Source organism: Meleagris gallopavo, chromosome 9 (assembly GCF_905368555.1).
Source record: "Meleagris gallopavo chromosome 9, MGAL_WU_HG_1.1, whole genome shotgun sequence".
Lineage (NCBI taxonomy): Eukaryota > Metazoa > Chordata > Aves > Galliformes > Phasianidae > Meleagris > Meleagris gallopavo.
In genome coordinates this window covers 18,353,443-18,374,481 of record NC_139412.1, presented here as the reverse complement: position 1 = coordinate 18,374,481, position 21,039 = coordinate 18,353,443, and the positions used below count along the sequence as shown (strand labels likewise).

General features: G+C 39.1%; 1 protein-coding gene across 6 annotated transcripts in view; it reads left to right on the top strand.

The window, feature by feature from the left end:
* AFF2 (ALF transcription elongation factor 2) overlaps nucleotides 1-21,039 on the top strand; it is a 347,616-nt gene that overhangs the window by 16,866 nt on the left and 309,711 nt on the right. Inside the window, exon 1 of one of the 6 annotated variants that reach the window (XM_085230948.1) lies at nucleotides 17,130-17,313. The exons of the other annotated variants lie outside the window; for them this stretch is intronic. Within the exon in view, the coding sequence (XP_085087074.1) occupies nucleotides 17,288-17,313 (26 nt within the window). The 5' untranslated portion in view covers nucleotides 17,130-17,287. Of the gene's footprint in view, nucleotides 1-17,129; nucleotides 17,314-21,039 lie in introns of those variants that run through there. 6 annotated transcript variants of the gene reach the window in all.

Below are 21,039 nucleotides of genomic sequence, written 5' to 3'. Positions count from 1 at the left end.
CCGTGCGTGCCACCTGCTCCAGTGAGAAGAGGAAGCCTCAGTTCCTTATTATATACATGAAACTAGCTGAATTGTACTCAGATGCACAGGTGCAAATAACTCCATTTTAGAACATGTCAGCTAATAGATTGTTAGTTGAGAAATTAGAATGGGCTCATTTGTAGGGTGAGGGTGGTCCATGCATGGTAATTACCACACGTCACACTTCATTTTGGATTACAAGATCATCTCATGCATTTACTTCAGGCAGTGCTTTATTGAAGCTGTCCAGCATTATATCTACAGAGGTTTTGATTTATTTTTTTTTTAAAGTGAAATTCTCAGTCATTTCCTGTCTGAGGAGCATGCTGCAGGGCTTTTTGTAGTTTTTAGTTTTGTATTCACTAATTTACTGTTTGTTCTAGAGCACCAGTGGTTGGGAGTTAAAGTTTAAGTGCACATTTGGCTTTTTAAAAAGACATTTAGTGTACAATTACTGCTGTTTACAATCTTATGATTGCATGTTGGGGCTTAGTTTGACTTGGGAAGATGGGTATCTGTAATCTTTGAGGGCTGCAACTCCCTGTCCTAGTTTTTACAAAAGAGAAAGTAATTATAGATATTGAGATAGATACAGAGATAACACAGTGCTGTATGCTATGACGTTTCAGGTATCAGTGCAAAATAAACAGAGAAAGAGGTTGAGGTAAAAGATGCCATAAGTGGCTCCAGTTTCAGTCAATAATATTCAGTATGGTGTTCAAATCAGATCTGGGAGTCCTGAGATTTGCTGTCTTGTTACACAGTAGCACAGTTCACCAAATATTAGATTTAAGAAAGGGACCATATTTGTATTTCAATTTGTAGGGGATGTCTGCAGTGAAAATGTAAGTTGAGTTTATGGGTTGATCTTACTTTGAACTTGGGCTGAAAAAAAGGGAGTGAAAACAAAATGTAACATGTAAGTAACTGAAAAGAAAACCATAGGAGGGGTAGTTACTAGGCATGATTAGCTAACATAAAGTATCTTCTTTTGATTCTGTTTAGAGAACCACTGTAATAGGAAGACATAGCTCCACTAGTATTTCTTTAAATTGGAGAATATTACTGGATTTTAGACTCATCATCTGAAGGCGTTTGTTTAAAAGCTCCATGAATGCTAACTTTTCTATTTAGACTGCAGACACCCTGCAGAAACAGATCTGTTTGCTTTCTGTTAGAAAGTATCCCTCATTGTGAAAATGTTCCTATAATTCCAAAAAAATCTGCAGCTATGAAAATGTATAATGAGTGCCATATTAATTTTCATACTCAGAATGTAGATGACTAATCCTTCCCTTCTTTGTATACTGCTCTTCACAATATTTTATTTTTGATGTAATTATAATGAAAAGATGGATCTACCATTAAAACTGGTTGTTTGTTGCTTCTCTTCTGATATCACTGAGACTAGCATTCCAGTAGTGGTAGGTGTTTGGGGTTTGTTTATCTGTGGGGTTTTTTTTGGTTGTTTTTTTGGTTTTTTTTTTTTCCATGAAATATTCTGCATGTAAATTTTGATCTTGTGTTTAATCATACTAGTTGCAATCCATGACACCATACTAGTTGCAATCCATGACACCATCTTTGGGCTTTATCTGTAGCCTTTAAAATCAATCCATATTTTTAACAGTCAGTAACAGTGTCTGGATTGAGACCAAAGAGCTTTTGAGTACTTAGGTGTTACAAAGGCAGAATGTGGGGAGGGGGTGGTGAAGGATCAAATCCACCCTCCCGTTTAAAAGGTGGAGATAAAGCCTGATATAGTACCCCACCTCTCCTTGATAAGGCTGCTCTGTCTGTGTTAATGCTGTCCCTCCTCACTGTGGTGAACTTCACCCACTGACATTAAATCCTACAAGCCTATTCTGTGATTTCAAGGCATGTCAAGGGATTTAGCTGTACAAGCTTTTTCTTGTATTTGAAATGCAACTTTTTGATAGTAGTAGAAACCATGGATCGAAATGTGTGATTCATCCTATTTTTCACCTGTAAAATCTTGTAATCAAGGTAATTAATATAGTTAATTTGTTCAGACCACTAACTACTAGGAAAAAAGCCATCGCAAACAGAAATCCTAAAGCCTATCTACTTAAGGAACAACAACAAAAAAGGGCTGAATTTTTATGTGGGAAAATATATTTTAGCTAAAGTGTAAAATTTTTATGTCAGTGCTGTTGGAAAATTTTACATTTAGAGAAGAGATCATTTTTACCAGTGGAAGAGAAAAATTGTTTTGTTTTAAGATATAAATCTGAGCACCTTTTAATAAACACTAACATTACCGTGGGTTTTTTATCTTTCATAAAACGTTCTTTTTAGTGCAACACACATTTGGTTAAATCCTGCAATACCTTAATGCCTTGCATGCCAGAGCATCCCAAGGCACTTTACAGTCTGTAAAGTTAACATTAGAAATGCAGCACATAAAATTCCTTAAGACAATCCTTTTTAAAATGCTGAATAAAACATCTAAACTGTTAAGTTTGGATTAAATGGCCCAGCAATTGTTGCTTCTTTTCCTTTTGTGGAAAATATGTTTGAAACAAATGACTCAAATGAATAAAAGCTCTGTAAATAATATGACCTCAAATGATATTCGTGAGGGCCAAAATTTGCCATTCTACAGGAGGAAGTCTAGACATGCACAAAGTTCAGCCCTGTTAATTAAGAGGGAGCAATATGCTGCAATGAGTCAGAGCAATTTTATAATCCAAACGCTTCTAAAAGGGACTCTTGTCAACCTCCAGATCTTATTTGTTTTATAATCACTTGTAAGGAGACTTGCTGGCTGAGGAGATACATGTCTTTCTTTGTCAGGTTTGAATGTGGTCCAGCCTGGTAGCGATCAAATCTGTTACCGTCTGATAACTGTTTGTTAGGTTATGCAAAATAATTGTGCTCCTTAATCAGTTCTCAGTGTCAGTGTCACTCAACCCATCCCCACGCTTGGTGCTATTTTTTGCCCTTGCTGGCAGCCCCAGAGAGGAGGCCAAGGTTTGACTGTTATTTCCCTTTTCAGAGCTTGCAGTGGTCCTGCTGAGAGTGTGTGTCTGGGCTGTGGTTAAACGGTGTGTGCTCTCTTCTCTGTGGGACTGCCAATCTGGCATCTTTTATAAGTATGATTTTTATCTTTAAGAAAACAAGATCCTTTATCGTCTCCTCATCCCACCTCTAGATTGAGCTAGCAGATTTTTTTTATATTGATGCAGTTAAAAAACCGAAAAACAACAAGAAAACCAACAAAAAGAAACAAACAAACCCACCAAGAAATCCAACAAAACAGCAGAATGAAACTAAAGCTGTGGCAGATATGAGTTTGTTTTGCAGGATGAGGCCAGAGAGAGCTTGTGCTTTTAATTTTATTTTTTCTTTGTAATTTAAGATGAATAAAATCTAAGTTGAAAAACAGCAACAAGAAAAACAGCCAACTAATAGCAATGGAACACATAAGAGAAAAAAAAATCAACAACCCAGGATTATGCAGCCTCGGAATGAGCCACCAGATGTTCAAAGCGGGTTAGAAAAACATGATCGATGGTATGAAAGCTGCAACAGATCTAAACAAAACCTCAAAATAGATGCAGTTCTAGAATAAGCCTGAAAAAGAGAAAAATTATTATAGGCATTCCTCCACATAGCCACCGATCTCTGATAAAAATACAAGATTGAAACTTCTCAAAAAGAAAATTTTTACTGAGATGGGTTTGCAAATTTTTTGGTAGAGAATATTCATACACCTCTGCCAGTGAGTAAATTGGAAACAGGATGAAGGTCTGTTCCTCACCCAGGAAAGGTGACTGAAGTAAGAGCTAATTTCTGACCCTTTAATGCAGTGTCACCTTCTTAGGAGTCAGGAATGAATTTGTATCACTTAAAGAAGTTTTTTTTTGTTTCAGTGGAGAAATTAAGCTGGAAGTCACCTCACACCTTCGCTGCAGCAGCACCCCTTCTCTTCAGACGAAGGATGGCTGTGAGAGCAGAGCAGTGCGTGGTGCTGCCCTTGCCGTGGGTCACCGCTGCCATGCCATGCCTCTGGTTGGGGCCCATGCCCAGCTTGTTGGCCTCCTTCTCAAGCTTGTTGGGGTGGACCGGAAGGCAGGCCATTTCCACAGAGCTGATCTGACACTCTGATGTTGCTACCAGCACTGGAGACAGGAGCGAACCCTATGAGATGCGTTTGATGGTCTGACACCTGTTTCCTCCTGCTTGAAATTGTTGTCCAGTCGGTGTACCACTTAGTGGGCCAGAAGCCTGTGCCATCTATGGGCCAAGGTCTGAAGCAGTGTGAAGCTCCTTCGAGAAGAGGGAACACCTCACCTCAGCAGAAGTCTGCTGGCCGGGGCAGCTGCGCACAGCTGTGTGTGCATGATGGTGCCTTATGGGTGCAGGGATCAGGGTGACCACAACCCTCACACAATGGCAGTGGGATAGGCTAGGAGCGAATGTGGAGACGCATCTGTCTTTTTGCATAGGATCCTCTTTTATTGGGGTGTCAGCTGCTCCCCACTCCCAAGAGATACTGCAGCTGCTAGAATGAGCAAGGCCTCTTGTGTGACTAAAAGGTGCCATTTTGAAAAGACACCTTAGATGTGCACTGAGTGGGCTAAGTTACTGTAAATTGTAAGAAGGCAGAATATTGATCTTATGTTTTGTTGGTAGTGCTGGAGTAATGCCAGAGTGAGATCCTGATGTAATGCTGGGGCAAGGCACTGTGCCCAGCTGGTGCCTGCTGTTGGTTCTCTGTGAGAGGCTGGCTGCTGGTGTCTGGGCTCCACCTGCCTTCCCTGGGCTCTGGGAGTGCTTATTAATGAATCATCAGCCGTTTGTATAAGTCATACGAATTAGCTGCTGCTACCAAGTGGGTCTGGTGGGGCTGTACTTAAAACTTCATGTTGGAATGACAAAGATTTTATTCACTGAAATCAATTGTTCTGTTGTGGAGTGCTTGGAGAACAATTGATGGCGGTGCTTGGTTGTTGGTGACACTGGTGCACTCTGTTAAGATTTATTTAACAATATATTTTTTGTTGGAGAAATCCAGGTTGTAAGGTCAGTGAGCTTGATTCTCACTGTGTATGGCTTGAACCAGCAGCACATGGACTGCTTTGCTGTTGGGGATGTTTGTGGAGACATTAAAGTGATTATATATCCTATTAGAAATATTGTCTTTTGTCAGGTTTAGGGAACTGTGAAATTAGTGCTGAATTGTACAGAATCAGGACCGCTCTCAGAAGTTGCTGTCGTTGCTTGGTGTTCAGTGTTATCTTGTTTTGCAACCCTGTGCCACCAAATGGCTCCCTGCTCCAGCCAGCATCTTCCTGCAGCACGTTGAGGAGTGCAGCTCTTGACGTATGTTACAAGAAGGAATCCAGCTCCAGCTTTTCAGATGAAAAGGTTAAAGACTTTGACACAAGATAATTACAAAAGGAAAATGAATCTTCTCTTGGATCAAAAATTATTGTGTAAAAGAGTGTGTAAATTATGGCGTGCAAGTTAAGTAATGGCTTTTATACTGAAATCTGGAATTAGTATGATGAAGGAGATAGTGCCAGACTGTGGTAATTTATTTCATTTTGGTTTCTCAGATCTGCAATGAATTTAGGAAATTCAAATTTATAGCAAATGGATCTCTGTAAGAATTTCTCTGAGAGAATGAGTATAGTTTATGGGACTTCCATTGGGGTCAGATTGATGCCATTACTCTGGTGAGAACTTCCAGTTAAAAAGTTCCCACATACGATTTGTTCCACTGGCTTCTGTAAATGGATTTTGCAAACTTGCTAAATGTTACTTCCATTTTCTCATTTAACTTGCATCACTGCTCTTCAGTATTTGAACAGCAAAGCCATGACAAGTATAATGCAGGATTTTCCTAATAAATCATAAAACCTTCCAAGTATTGTTTACTTCTTTTCTTTCTTTCTTTTTCTGAGTAAGGTTTACATAATAGTACTCTAGTGTAATATCAAAAATTACAAAAAGCCTGATTTTAAATGTCTTTAGAAATATAGTTCCTGAAAGAACAGCTGTATTTTTGTGAGCTTGAGTCAGGTTAACTACAAGGACTCAATTTTATTCCCAATAGAGGATGGCTATGAATTGGTCATAAGCATAATTCACCTTTGAGTTGCAGCACTTCACACAGAAAAGTATTGTTGATGCTACGGAGCATATAGTCTAGCTTGCAGTAAATCAGAACCCAGGGTGTAGAGTCTTTCTGTGTGTGTTTAAAGAAAGAAATGAGCAGGGTTATATATCTGCTGTATCTAAACTGTGCTCTTTTGTAAACAGAACAGCTATTTTTGAACCTCTAGCAGGATGTTTCTGGTAAAGGGATAACAGATGAATCCTTGCTTGCACACAGGCGCACATACACGTTTATTGCTCAGTGAAGGAACTATGTGTATCATTCATTTAACTGGCAATTCTTTTGTGGTGTTAGTATCATTTCCTAGCAAAATTGGCTAAAAGAATTGTTTCAAACACAAAAGATGTTTTGAACTGGCGTAATTGCTTGCTCAACAGCCAGTAACTTTGGGGACTGTTTTCTATTTGAATTCTGCACACAAATTGGAATATCTTTCCATTTGTTTAAAAAAGATTAAGCCAATAGGAGAAAAAAAGATCTTTACCCATTTTCACTGAGCAGTGAAGTTTGAATATATTGCTTGCAATTGAGACTATTTTTTTTTCCAAAGCCTTTGAGGGCTGTTTCTCAGTCTAGTGTAAACAATTTATTGTTGAAGTCCTAGAATATTTGCATTTTAATTAAAGACAATTTTAATTAAATACTAAACTTTAATCAGAAAAGCAGAGTTTAGGCAGATAATGTACTTGAATGCTAAGCAAGCTTACTCTGAGGAGACCTCTACTCTGTAAAACTGCTCGGTGTGGTGGTTAAAACAGGAGTATAGTAAATACATCTTTTTTGCCTATCTTACCTACAAATAGTCATCTCCCTCTTGCCTCTTCTGCCTTGCAGTAACATATTCTTTCTACGGGCAACTAAGTGAGTAAAGGGGCAATACCGAAGTTTTAGAAGACTGTTAAGCAGAAAAAGAAAGTTCCATTTGAACTCGTAAGGATTCCCGTAAAAGCAAGTGTTAAAATTTACTGTTGCATTTTTTTAAATGTACTGTTTCAATGATGTATTCAAATCTACAAATTTGGGGGTGGGGGGGGGCAAAAAAAAAAGAGAGAAAAGCATAGGTGAAAATTTGGTTGTTTGACGTCAAAAAAGTCACATTTTGATTTGCCTGTGATGCTATCATGCTGATGTTGTAACTACATCTTGAGTCGTGGCCCAGTGATTTTGTCCTGTTCATAGACGAAGATCCCAGTGCCCCCAAAACAAAATCTATCATTGCTCTAGTGGGCTCACGTCTAATAGAAAGCTAGTGTGTGCTGTGATGTCTTCAAGTACATCTAATAGACAAATGTATTGTGGAGCCATCTGCATTCATTTTGATGGGAATTTGCTTAGGCTAAAGCTGTATACCTGTACACAGAGTATAGTGCTGTACACAGAGTATAGTGCTGTCCACAGTGAGCAGTGAACAAGTCGTTGAAGAAACACAATGATAGCCCAAATCTGACAGGTTTCCATTTTTGTTCGTTCTATAAGTTTATTGCTATTTATAAGGTTTTAGTATCCTCAGGTTGACAAGATGCAGATGATCTCATGTGCCTCTTCCATCTCTCTGTTGCAATTCACTTAATTCATTGTAAAATAGTGCATAAGAACCAAAGCACTTAACAATAAATAATATAAAAAAAGGATATTTTGTGTTTACCCATAGCTAGATATTTTGAAAGCAGTATTTCTCACTAAGGCCTCATCGTTTCCAAACTGCTTATAGAAACTTAGAATTCAGGTGTCACTCAAGATCTGTTTAAGGCTGGGACTTCAGCTGTTATTTAGTATAATATCATTATCATATTTTAATTCAAAAGGGATATATAGCACGCATGCAAAAAAATTTCGTTTTAGGCCTGAGGTTACTTACAGTAACAGCAAAGTAGTTAATATATTCCTTTGCTAACAGAAAAAATACTGCATATAAATATTTTTAGTCAATAATGTATTTTTAAAAAGGTTTCTCAGTGGGATCAGATTTATGTTGTCGGAAGAATTTATTCATCTGACAAGTGCAGATGCCTGGCACTTCATGTATTCTAAGATTTACAAAAGCAGGTTTTTTTCCTGCACATCAGTTGGACGTGGTTATTGTAGAGTAATGTAGAAAACCAGAGAGTCAGCCCAGGAAATATTTTCTGCTAAATCCTACCTTAAACTGGTATCATCCAGTAAACCTCTGCCTGTACTTGTCTATAGCAGTTTTTGGAAGCATCAGATACTTGGGTCACGAATGGGCAGAATGCTGAGTGGGGATCTGTGGTATGGATCTGTGAACAGAATTTTGCCTGAAGCACTGGAGATTTTCCTGGTGTATGCAATGGGTCATCTTCCCCACCTGCATCACTGGTGTACTGCTGCCAGCTGCGGTTTAGCTGGGTAGAAGTTGGAGCTTGTTCCTTTAGTTTCCACAGATAAAAAGTAGAGGATAATAGTACTTGTGCATTAGATTCTGCCAAATGTGCATGTCTCAACTATTTATTGTACAAAATACATATATAATGAGAAAAATATGCTTAAATGTATTTCATTTTGCATAGAGCAGCCAAACTATATAATGAGTGAAAAGAACAATGCTGCTTGCATTCAGTTTAAAACTAATGATAAAAAATAATTGAAATTCAATCCCTTTGAAAATTAAAACCCTTTTTGAAAAAACCTGTTTGAAAAGTCATCATTTCAATCTGTTTTTACTGTTTCAGGATCAGTTTGTGAAGTTGTTGTTGCATCAGTCTTCATACACTTCAATGGAGCTGTATTCAGTTGCACTGAATCTGTTCCAAAAATTTTAATTGGCTCAATGGAATCTCTTCTCCCAGGACAAATGTAGCTAAAGCCAAGGAGGTTTTTAGCTGCTTAATTAGCCTGGTCTGTGAAATGATTTGGTATATGGGATGTCAGATATCAGGAAGAACTTGACATGTCTGTGTTGACTTTTAGGTAATCCATCAATTTTATCAAATAAAGAGCTGAGTACTTTTGGTGATGGTTTGTGCTGGTTTCTGTTGTTCTGATTTCTCTCTCTCTTTTTTTTTTTTTAAATCAATAGGTGTAAAGTAAGGATATTTTTCCCCTTTATTTTGTGTCCTTTCTGAGTAGCTCTAATCTAATCACCATAAAATTTGCCATACTGTTAAATAGCAATGCATGATTATACCTGATGACACGCTTCTTTTTAGAAAAAAAAGCATTTAATGCCAGGATTCTGTATCGATTGTGCTGCTAATTCTGCCTCATAGCATAGGCAGAAGGCAGGTAGCTGAATTGTATTTAACGGTTTTATTGTGATGTGACTAAGATGGATGTGACATGGTCCCCTATTATTTGTTTGAGAGTGTGGACACTAATGAAGCCATTAGCTGAGCTAAGGCAAGTGAAGAAAATAGGGAAATTACCATTATTCTGAAGCCATTAAGTTGTAATCTGCCACTTTCTCTCCTTACTCAAAAAGGCATCTTCTTTTTAAGGCCTCCCTGACTATCCTTTAAAGATTCATTAATTCATTAACTTTCCAAAGGAGATGGAGGAAACACAACTGAAATTTTAATCAGTTTGATGTGTCATATTATTAACATTTTGAGTGTATCTGCATTCACTGTTGCACCACATCAGGTTAAGGTTAAATAAACTACATTACAGCAAATAATGTTCTGTTTCATACCGTAAAACATAAAATGTTGAAGGCAGAAATTGGTTTCATGGTTAAATTAAATTATGATACAGAGCTTGTATTATAAGTTATATTATTCAAATGTATGTTCTTTGGAGGAAATGCACCTGTGTTATTCACATTAATATTTTCACAGTATCTCTGATTAGTCTGTAGTGCATGAGAGGATATAGAAAGTACTACAAAACTTTTCGTAAATTTCCACTTTTACTTTATCCTTGTGATCAATGCCTTCATGTTATCTTTTCTAAAGTAACTGACTTCTTTTAATGTCTCTCTTCTAATGGGTCACACAGACATTATGAAGAATTACAGCTGCGGAATTCTCTGCTTTTGCTTTCATTTAGACACCACACATCTATCTCTACTTATACAAATATTTCCTTTCACCTCAGTTGTATTTTGTCCTGGAGTACTGCAAGTAGCTTTTGCCCTGAACGGTTGGAAGTGATGGAGATACAGCTGTGACAAAGTGGGTAAACGCTCTTCCTGAACAATTAAAATACCCCTATATACAGAAGGATGATCTTAACCTATGTGTTGGAGCAATGTCCTTGATTCCTTCCCTTCCCTTATGGGCATGACATTACACCAGGTAACTAACAGGAAGGTTGTTTTTCGGGGGGAGGGCAAGGTGTATAGGTTTGTTGTTGTTTTTCCCTCCCTCTATGAGATCAGTCGTCTTAATGCCTCAATTAAAAGAAGCCTTGGGGTCAGATGCTCTCTGGAGGGTGTATTTTCTGTTTGACATCCTTTGATAGTGTTTCAGATAAGGTGGCTCACCCATGCACAAAAGTATGGTGGAAAAAGAAAGTATGGGCCCAATAAATAGAGGGGTGGTTGCTGGCCTGCAGGCTGGAAGTGTAAGATGAGGCATGGTGATGAGAGGGTAAGCGAAGCCTGAATATGCTGCTGCTTCTGTAAACTTAAAGTTACTCTCCAGATTCATAAGACTTCTTTCTCTACTTCCTGCCATGTTTTTCTTTGGAAGTGCTTTCCATTTTGTTTGGAGCTGTTCTGTGCTTATGTACATTACAAAACTCTTAGGCAGCCTTATAACAAAGCCTGCATAGCTTGATATTAGTATTTATGCTAGGCAGGCAAGCCTGGTATAAATCTAAGCTATTTTTCTCTTCCTTTTTTTTTCCTGGCTGTGATAGTGTCAGTTTGATATATCACCTTTCATGTTGTGTTTGTACTTGAGGTCAGGAAACTTCTGAGTTGTGTGTATCATCAGCATTGTAAATACAAAGTAGCCTTTGGCACCTTAGTGTGGTGCCTTGCAGTGGATTTGTCAAAACAAACCAAAATCCCCTCTTTTGTTTTCCCCTGGAGTCAATTACTCTCAGGATGAAGCAGTTAGTGACACCAAGGATAGTAGTTGAAGCATTACAGGTTAACCTGCTTATCAGAAGTGCTGGCATCAGTATTTTCTAGTATCACTGGCTGGCTTAACTGATCCACTGAGTGCTTCTGCAGGATTTGTGGAATTCACTAACATTTCTTCATAGATTTTAGCTTTGAAAAAAATACTCAAATAAATGAACCTGTTTTGCTGTGTCTCTAAGGGTGGGACCTTTCCCCTTTTACCTGTGAACAACCCCTTTGATCAAAGATGTTGAGCAGTGGTTGTGCCTTCTAGCCTTTCCTTGTATGCCCTGCTGCAGGGAGATAGATGAGCACCAGCCCTGGTAGCTCTGGGGACACTGCGGATCCATTGCAGTTGCAGGCATGTTGTGCGTTAGTCTAGGATGCTGTCCATTAACAAGTTTACATTCTGTGCTTGGAGTTCTCTGCCAATGGAAAACTCGTATGTAGCTGTGTAGAGACACACCTTTGCTGGTGCATATAGTTTACATGTACATGGGTTGCTCTGAAAGTAATGCCTCCTATTTATTTCCATGGAAATGACAAGAGATACAAAGAGCACAACACCACTATTTTATATAGCAAATTCTCAGCTATAGAATACTCTGCTTTTTTTTTTTGTTTTTCTTCAACATAGTGTATTTTTACCAGCAATGAACAAGAGCCTGCACATCATAAACATCTGCGCCAGCAGAGGTGGCCACTGTCGTCACCACTACTGCTGAAACCCCTCGCTGTGCTCATATCGGCATCCATAAACGTCCAGCAAATGCCAGTGAATGTCAATGGGTGCAATTTGTTCTGCATGGAGGAATTCAGTTCCACCCCTTTGCTCCATACACACTTCCATGTCAAATGCTACCCTGTCGGACTGCCCCTCTGCTGCCATCTGTTACAAGGCAACAAAATGTAACAGGGTATTTGTAGGATGGTTCAAGTCTCTACTGCCATCCCACCGACATCTGCCTGAGGTTGTGGGCCAACATAATAAAATAGGAGACGTTGCTTTTGGAGCAGTCCTCGCATGTAATACAGGAGATCTATGTATTACATATAACAATATGCTCTGCATAATATATCTATATGAACAAAATATTTTTGTGGGTACACAGCTGTACCCACATTGCCTTGTGGGTACAGCACTCGTTTTCTTAAGATGCTTCTCCCTAGCATCCCATGGAGGGATGTTGTGGTTGCAGCTGTATTTTCAAACATTCAAAAAATGGGTGTGTGAGTGTTGGTTCTTGCTAGGTTGAGTACAGATGTGCTGTACTGATTTAACAGAAATTGTTCTTCTGCAGTCCAAATTTCAAAATCTTCTTTCCTGTGCCTAAGTGTATGTGAATTTATAATATGGAATGACATAAGTAGACCTATTCCTATACAATGCCCTTGCCATTGTGTAGGAAAAATTTGTTTTGACTTCCTTCTCATATAGGTCAGCTCATTAATTTTGTTGCTGCAGTAGCACAGAAAATGTGGTTCAGGTATTACTGTACTGCCATTGCATGTCAGATACAAGCTGCCTTTTGTAGTAATTTCAATATGTAGAATTAGATTTTAGCCATGTTCTGAAAAGAAAAAAGAATTCATAACTCAAGGGAGAAAAATAAGTGCATGCCTTAGAAGGAACATAATAGAAACCGTGCATGGCCTTTTCTGATGATGACATCAGTAGCTATTCATTACATATCAGTAGATTAAGAAACTACCACTGCTTTGGGACGGGATTTCCACATCTGTCTGCTGACAGCATTTGGGTCCCAGTCACATCCACTGCGATGTTCTTTGGTGGAATGGAGCTTGTTTCCCATCTCCTTTCACTGGCTGGAGATTAGCATGATCATAGAATATAGAATCATAGAATTGCTCAGGTTGGAAAAGACCTTAAAGATCACTGACCACAACCTAACCATACTACCCTAACCCTCCGCTAAATCATGTTCCTGAGCACCACATCCAAACAGTTTTAAAAAACATTCAGGGATGGTGACTCAGCCACTTCCCTGGGGAGCCCATTCCAGTGCTTAACAACCTTTTCTGTAAAGAAGTTTGTCCTGATATCCAACCTAAACTTACCCTGGCACAACTTAAGGCCATTTCTCCTCACCCTATCACCAGTGAGAAGAGACCAACCCTGCTCTTGCTGTAAGCACCTTTCAGATATTGGCAGAGAGCAGCAAGGTCTCCCCTCAGCCTCCTTTTCCCACACTGAACAGCCCCAGTTCCTTCAGTCTCTCCTTGTAGGCCATATTCTCCAAGCCCTTCACCAGCCTTGTTGCTCCTTTGGCCCTTCTCCAGCACTTCATGTCCTTTCTGTACTGAGGTGCCCAAAACTGAACACAGTACTGGAGATGAGGCCTCACCAGTGCTGAGTACAGGGCAGGATGACTTCCCTGGTCCTGCTCACCACTCCATTCTTGATACAAGCCAGGATGCCATTGGCCTTCTTGGCCACCTGGGCACACTGCTGGCTCACATTCAGCCGCCTGTCCATCAGCACACCAAGGTCCCTTTCCATCAGGCAGCTTTCCAGCCACTCCTCCCCAGGCCTGTAGGGTTGCCTGGGGTTGTTGTGACCAAAATGCAGGGCTCGACACTTGGCCCTATTGAAACTCATACAGTTTGCCTTGGCCCATCCATCCAGTGTATCCAGATCCCTCTGTAGTGCCTTTCTCCCCTCAAGCAGATCAACACTCCCTCCCAACTTGGTGTTGTATGCAAACTTATTGAGGGTGAACTCAATCCCCTCATCAAGATCATTAATAAAGATGTTAAATAGAAGCAGCCCCAGTACCGGGCACTGGGGGACACCGCTTGTGACCAGCCACCAAATGGATTTGATGATATATTTGACTGAGCATGGTATAAGGTCCAGACATGCTGGCCAACAACCAAAACATGTTCTGTACTTAATATTGCCTCAAATTTCTTATAAATGGTCTGTGATTATTCCAGTCACAAATAACATTGGGAGGCTATGAGACCTAACCATATGACATAAAGTCTGAGTTCTTCTGTAAATAAAGCCAGTCCTCAGGAGTGAACATGAGTAATGGCTGATTCTGAAAAATGAGGAATAGGATTGTGTTTTGAAGCTGGGTGAAAAAAAACATGTTGTAATTTATTTATTTACCTCTATTACTCCACACTTCTCCAAGCACTGAAGCACAACCAGAACATAAGATCTTATTGCTGATCTGCAAAGGCTTGTACAGTGGGGAATCCTCTTAGTTATTGCTATCAGCAGCAATAGATGTAATAAACATAAACCTCTCACGAAAATCTCATACATCCCTCAGTCTGTAACTTCCCTAGCAGCCTGAAAAATAGATGTACTTTGCATTGTGTCTGTAAGGTTATCAGCAAAATCTGTGTCTGCAGACTTAAGGAAAAGATCAGGTTTTAGCATCCCGTGTTCTTCAAGGAAACCACGCTTTCGTCAGGATTGTCTACATTTTTTGTAAGGACCTCCAGTCATAATTTTTGGCTTTTTACATGTGAGTAGACTTCCTAGTAGGTGAGATCTGAACTAGCAGGAGTGTGAGGAGCTAAACCTGGTGTCTGAAGGCCTTAACTCAATGCTAGCCCACAGCTCATGTGTTCTTAGGAGCGCCAGTGGGACTTGTGAAGTGGGGCAGAAACAGGCAGCCATGAGAGTGTGGGATGAAAAAGACAAGGCACAGATGAATCTGCAAAATCCCACTTGCAGCATTCAGGAGTCATTCCTGAAATCCTCATGAAAATTAAGCCCTAACTTGCCTCAAGTAGTGCATGACCTCACCGTTACTGAATCTTCTTCAGTGTCCCTCAATGAAAAAGACATTCTGGGAGTTGCTTTTGCTCACCCCTAGTATGTATATAGGGTATACATATCATATATGTATATCTGCTGAGGTGTGTCACTTGACTGTGATGAACTCATGAAATGTGTTCCATGCAAGCTTGGTTTGAGAAACAAATATATGTGAATAAACAATGAGTATGATTCAATTCTCCCTCTCGTGGTCAGAAGAGGTCCTTCTCTCAACCTTCAAATACAGATGTGCTAGGTATTTCTGTTTATTTGAGGCAACCTGTGTCTTCCCATGTATGTAATACAGGCAGGATTTAGTGGGGAAGTTTCTGATAGTTCCTGAGATGCATATACTGACTTCTTGCCACCCTGTGCACGGACAGAGAGAGGATTTGAACTGAACTGCAACATTCTACAGAACTGTATTAACCTTACTCATGCACACCTCTCCTAAGTGTCTCTAATTTGTCTCTTGTTAGGTGTTAACGTACTTCTGAAACATAGCTGTTTATCATCCTTCTGGCACTCCTATTGACTCCAGTGGGTGATACAGTGTAAGCTGTGTCGCTTTTAAAGATGCTGCAGTGCTGTTGACTGTGATAGCAGCGCTCCACTAAATAAGGAGAGTAGGGTTTTCCTCTCTGTCTCGTTTAAATCCCGCTGTTTGGTGACAGAAGTTTTGAGGATTTTGTTCAGTGATATTTAAGTTTCCCCAGAAGCAACTTTAAAAAAAAAATTGCACAGATGTGCAGGATTAAGCATTCCAAAATCAATTTTTAATTATTGTTTAATTGATTTCAGATATAAGAAGAAAAAAGGGGGAAAAAAAAGCAAGAGAAAAAAATTCAGATAGTCTTGACTTAGGGCATTACAGCTGTTTTCTGTCAGAGTGGATATTAGAATAGTACCAAAATTCTCCTGTGGACAAAACCACTGCAAACCAATATGCCTTTTGTTCAGTTTTATCACTGAGGAGCAGAAGTTTATGACTTTTTCTGTTGTGTTTTTCAAATGTTTTCTGTTGTATCATTTTTAGTTTAATAGCTGCTAGCACACAACTGTGAGAAATTTCATCCACTGATATGAGAAAATAATTGCCGCTGTTCTTAAAACTCCAATTAAATTCTGAAGCAATAGGTTTAATTGCTTATTATGTATTTCTAAGTAGCTAGTTTCCTCTAAGAGTTGGCTAAAGATTTTCCTCACACTCTTGACTCAGGGATGGTCCTTTTGCAAGAAAATATTGACTTGCTTTTGTTTAGCCCCTGTGGAGAGCACCGTATCTCAAAGGCTGGGCTTTACTACAATGAAAGTCGACAGAATTCAGATTTAGTCAGATGAAGTCTGTCATGGTCAGTAAAAATGTTGAAGAATAACAATAATAAAATGTGATATTAATTTTTGTTGTTGTTATTAATCAAAGAAGGGTTTAATAATGCAGAGATTTGGAAGAGTTTAGGGTTATTGAAGTAATTCATGCTAATTGTCTCATCTGCTTAGTATGTCATTTGTCTTCCATGAATATCAATGCCTACATGCATTTAATAAAAAATAATTAATACCCAAACAATTTATAATGAGAGATAGAGTCTGGATTAACAGAAACATTCAAAGATGCTTAAAAACATTCACAGTTGTCATGACGTCAGATAATGCTGCATACATTTGAAATTATTTTATCAGAAAAAATAGATGAAGAACTGAATATTATGCATCTTTTATTATGCATATCAATATTGTTACTTCATTAGCATGTGCATTGTGGCAGGGCAGGGCTCAGGCATTTGTTACAGCGTAGGCATCATGCAGTCTTAGTGCAAGGATCTTAGGCACAGACGGACAGCTCAGGCTGTGGAAGTGAAGTACAGCAGCTGCCTCACTGATGTAAGCAGAGATAGGTGCCTTTGAAGAATGATTCAGCAGCTCCCAGTGCTGACTAATCACTAGATTTAGCCACTAGCAAATGTAAGATCCACAGTGATGTCTGAGCTCCTGCCTTTTAGGGCTGGAATAACGCTCTGACTCAGGGTTGCATCTGACCAGTAGTGAGCTGGAGCCTACAGCCATCTTCTGTGAGAGATGTTTGAGCCCATCATGTCTTCTTAGAAGTAGTGAAGCCCTCAGCAAAAGGTATTTGCCTAAATCATACTTCATGGCTTTTCTGCAATAACCTGGTGACAGAGAGATCATGGCTTTGGAGCCACCAGTGCCCTGAGGGGGCAGAGCCTGCATCCTGGCTTGGGAGAGGGTATCCTGGAGAAACTGGCCTCCATCACCTGCCTGAAGATGCGCTACAATGCAACCGAAAATGCAGCACCAGAAGTAAGTCTGATCCTGTAGCCTTGGGGTTTGGAGGGGGTTTGGGTCTTTGGTCTGAAGGTGTTCGTTTTCTAGCATGTAGGTATTGGATAATTAACTGGGATCTCCTGGTCTTGGCTGATTGATGTGAGCTGCTGCTGTAATGTGGGAGTGTGTTGCCTGTGAGCCTCAGCAGGACCTCTGTAACTGTGGCTTCCATGTCCCAGTGGATTGCTTTGCGTCTGAAGCAATAGTTATTTCCAAGTGTCATTTGTTGCCTTTGTTTTCAGCAGATCTTTCACACTACTGAGGAAAAGACATTAAAAATGTGAAGGCTGATTAAGTAGATACTGTGGACGCAGTAGCTAAAAACCTGTCTGTGACTTCCAAAACCTGCTGCACTCATCCAAGTTGTCAGGCACACTGGTGACATGAGAGCTTTGGGGGTTACGTGGGTACCATTTGCAAAGGAATAAGGCCTGCCACACTACTGGACTGCCTTGTCTCTTAATGCTAAAGTTTTACCTAAGTCATAAAGGATAGTGCACGCTTGGTAACCTCTTTTCTGAATGTTTTAGGATGTTGGCTGTGCACATTCTTTGTCAACAGCTTTCTGGAGGTCTCTAGTTCAGAGGGTCATCTCACCAAGTGACAAGGTGGGCTCCACAAGTGCGTTCTGTGGATATTATTGATTAGCTCGCAACAGGTATGCCTGCAGGCTGGAACAGAGTTGGTGTAGTTTGGTTGTTCCAGTTGTGTAGCCATAGCTTGATGTGCAACTTCTGCCCAGCAGGGGATGCAACAATGGTAGCAGTTATGGGTGCTTTTTTGTACGCAGTCATCTGAGCCAAGAGGAGTTTGAATTTCCAAAGGTGAGAGTTGGAGATGTTGCAAAAAGCAAAGGGGATAACGAGCCTTGGATATTCTTTAACCATCCATAAAATATCTACAGCCTGGACACTATGACTTGTACGTGCATTCATTTTTAAATCTGACACACGCAGGCTGCCAGGACAAATGCTCCTGTGCCCTCCAGTCTTACACTGACTATGCATTTGTCCTGTCTGCCTTGTGCTGATAGTAGCTTTTAGGATGTCATGTTGTGAATCAGATCAAGCAAATGTTCCCGCTGAAAATCATCTTTTTTTTGAGCGGAGTGGAAGGTGCAAGGTGGGGGACTTTGCAGCTAAATTAATTTCCTGGTCTATTGCTTGTTCAATGGCATGAATGCCACTACCAACACAAGGAGGGGAACAAAATTAGTGCTAATTTAGAGTGTTTGTAAACCCCCATACTTAGATGAAAGAATAAATATCATTACTTTGGTAATACTTCTTTGCTCTAGGTTTTGACAAACTACTGGTCTGGGCCATATGACTGTAATCATTATTTGCTCTTCAAATGTAGAGCAGTCATCAGACATGTTTTTTGGCTTCTCTGAATATATATCTATGTGTGTGTGTGTGTGTTGTGGCATTCTTTGCTTGCTAGATAAAATACTGTTATTAGTGGAAAAACATAACTCAACTTTGCACCACAGCAGCCCTGACATGAATGATTATGCTACATCTGCTTGTTGTCTTTTAAACACATGTTCTTCTGAAGATGTTTTATCCAATTCTCAGAGTGTTGCAACTCTGTTTTCAAAGGGCAAAAATGGTGAAAGGTCTGCACTGGCCCAGTGGCCCTGATTCTAAACACGCCATCAAATTTTATTTTGCATTTTTTTTATCATTTTACATTATTGTAGTGTAGCAATTGCATGTTAATATTACTATTATAGAAATTTTAATTTTACTGTAGAATTCAAATCCATCTTTAATCACAAACCTGCATATCAAAGATAAAGAATGAGTAATTCTGGTGTGTGTGTGTTTTTGTGTGTGTATATATATACATATATATATATAAAAAAAATTCTGTAAACATAGTCACAATAGTTCGGTTATAAAGTTCATGAGGCAGACTATTGCTTCAAATATGGCTTATGTTGAAGAGATATATTGTCAATATATTCTATGTAAATGTCTATCCTTTATAAATTACCAGCTTCATACAGATATAGTGAAATTTTTAGAAATATTATTTTGTTCCTGTATTTTTCTTTAGTTTATTAAGGCAGTATTGCTTCAGAGGATATGAGAGGCAGTAGGGAAAATCTGTTTATTCACATGCATTTTAGGTTTCCAGATGGGATACAATTTTTTCTTGCCTTGTAGTATGCATTTCTAAGTATTAATTCACAAAGAACGTATTAACTTTGTAAATGCAGGTAGTGCAGTATGTGTAAGATTCTAATGCTTTCCCTTTTAAAGCCTTTTACATGGAATTCGTGCAGTTTACGTGTATCTCTTTGCATAAATACCAATAATGCTTTAATTTATGGGTGTTTGCTGCTGGGCTTTGTTTAAATGAGTTCCATCCAAAAGGAATCAGAGCCTTCTATTCTTGCAGAAATGAGTAAACCACATGAGGTGAATTTTCATACAACCCATTTCAAACCTGGAGTTTTCAGGGTATAATTTAGATATTGCATCGGTGGTTTATGACCATATAAAGTGTAGGTGTGTGGGTAGGAGGTTAGATAGATGTACTTGTAAATGGCTAGAAGCAAGGAGGCTGAGTACGGACTCCAGCAGTGCATATTTCAGCTCACAGTTTCACATCTCTATCCTGAGGCATTAGATGTTACTAATTCTCCAAAAGCCAAAAATTTTTTTTACAGAAGAAAACTTTGATTTGATTAAGATATTGCTTTGAGACCTAGTGTTCCTTTGGCAAATCTTCTTACGACTGGAAATGTGCATGATTGGAAGTAAACTGCATGTTATCTGAGAAAGAAAGAGAGAGCATCTCGTGATTTGGAATGATCCTGCAGAAGCAGTGTTCAGTGTAGTGACAGTACACTTAGATTAATTATAGTGCTGCTTACAGACGCCACTATCCTCACTGTTGTGTCAGCACTTCTGCTGTTAACCCTGTGTTGCAAAAGTTTATAATTTGGCTGTAAAAACGAATAAACCTTCTGGTTTAAGTTCAGGTTTTGCTATGCATGCATCCAATCAGCTTTTAGTTAGGGCATGAGTTTTATTTCTGTATTTTCAGCTATTCCAAGTGTATGGCTGTGAAATAATCATATCTATTTAATTTAGTGTATGCTTTCTACTCTGCCTATGTTTTTGGTGGAAAATGTAGTTTGAGTAAATGCCTAAATTGTACTTGTGATCAGATGGTCCGAAATTAAGCTCCGAGATATTTGACCTTTCAAACTGGAGTGGTGTGAATATGCAGCTGCCTCTATCCTTTCTACTCTATACTCGAGTTAAAATCAAATTTTGCTTAATATGTATTTATACGATTAGCTGCAATGGTTCTGAAGGATTGTTAAGGCTTGAAATAAGCCTTGAACATGTCTTAAAGGCTCTTTACACAGGGAATTGGAAATACTCTCAGGAAGCTATTATAATTAGTCATGTAAACACTACAGAGTGGTTTTCAATGTAAACATTTAAAATATACTGTAGTCATTGAAGTGACAGTGAAATTAAATAACTTTTTGACTAAGTCTCCAGAATGCCGTTTATCCTCATTTTTCCATTGATTATATGGTCGTAAATGCTGAGCAGATAAACCTAGAGCACCTCATCCTGCAAATACAGGAATCTGTGCAGGTTTTCCTAGCAGTTCTTATTTCTTATCCTCTCTTCTTTCTCGTTTCTTCTCTCAGATTGTATTTTATTTTTTCTGAGT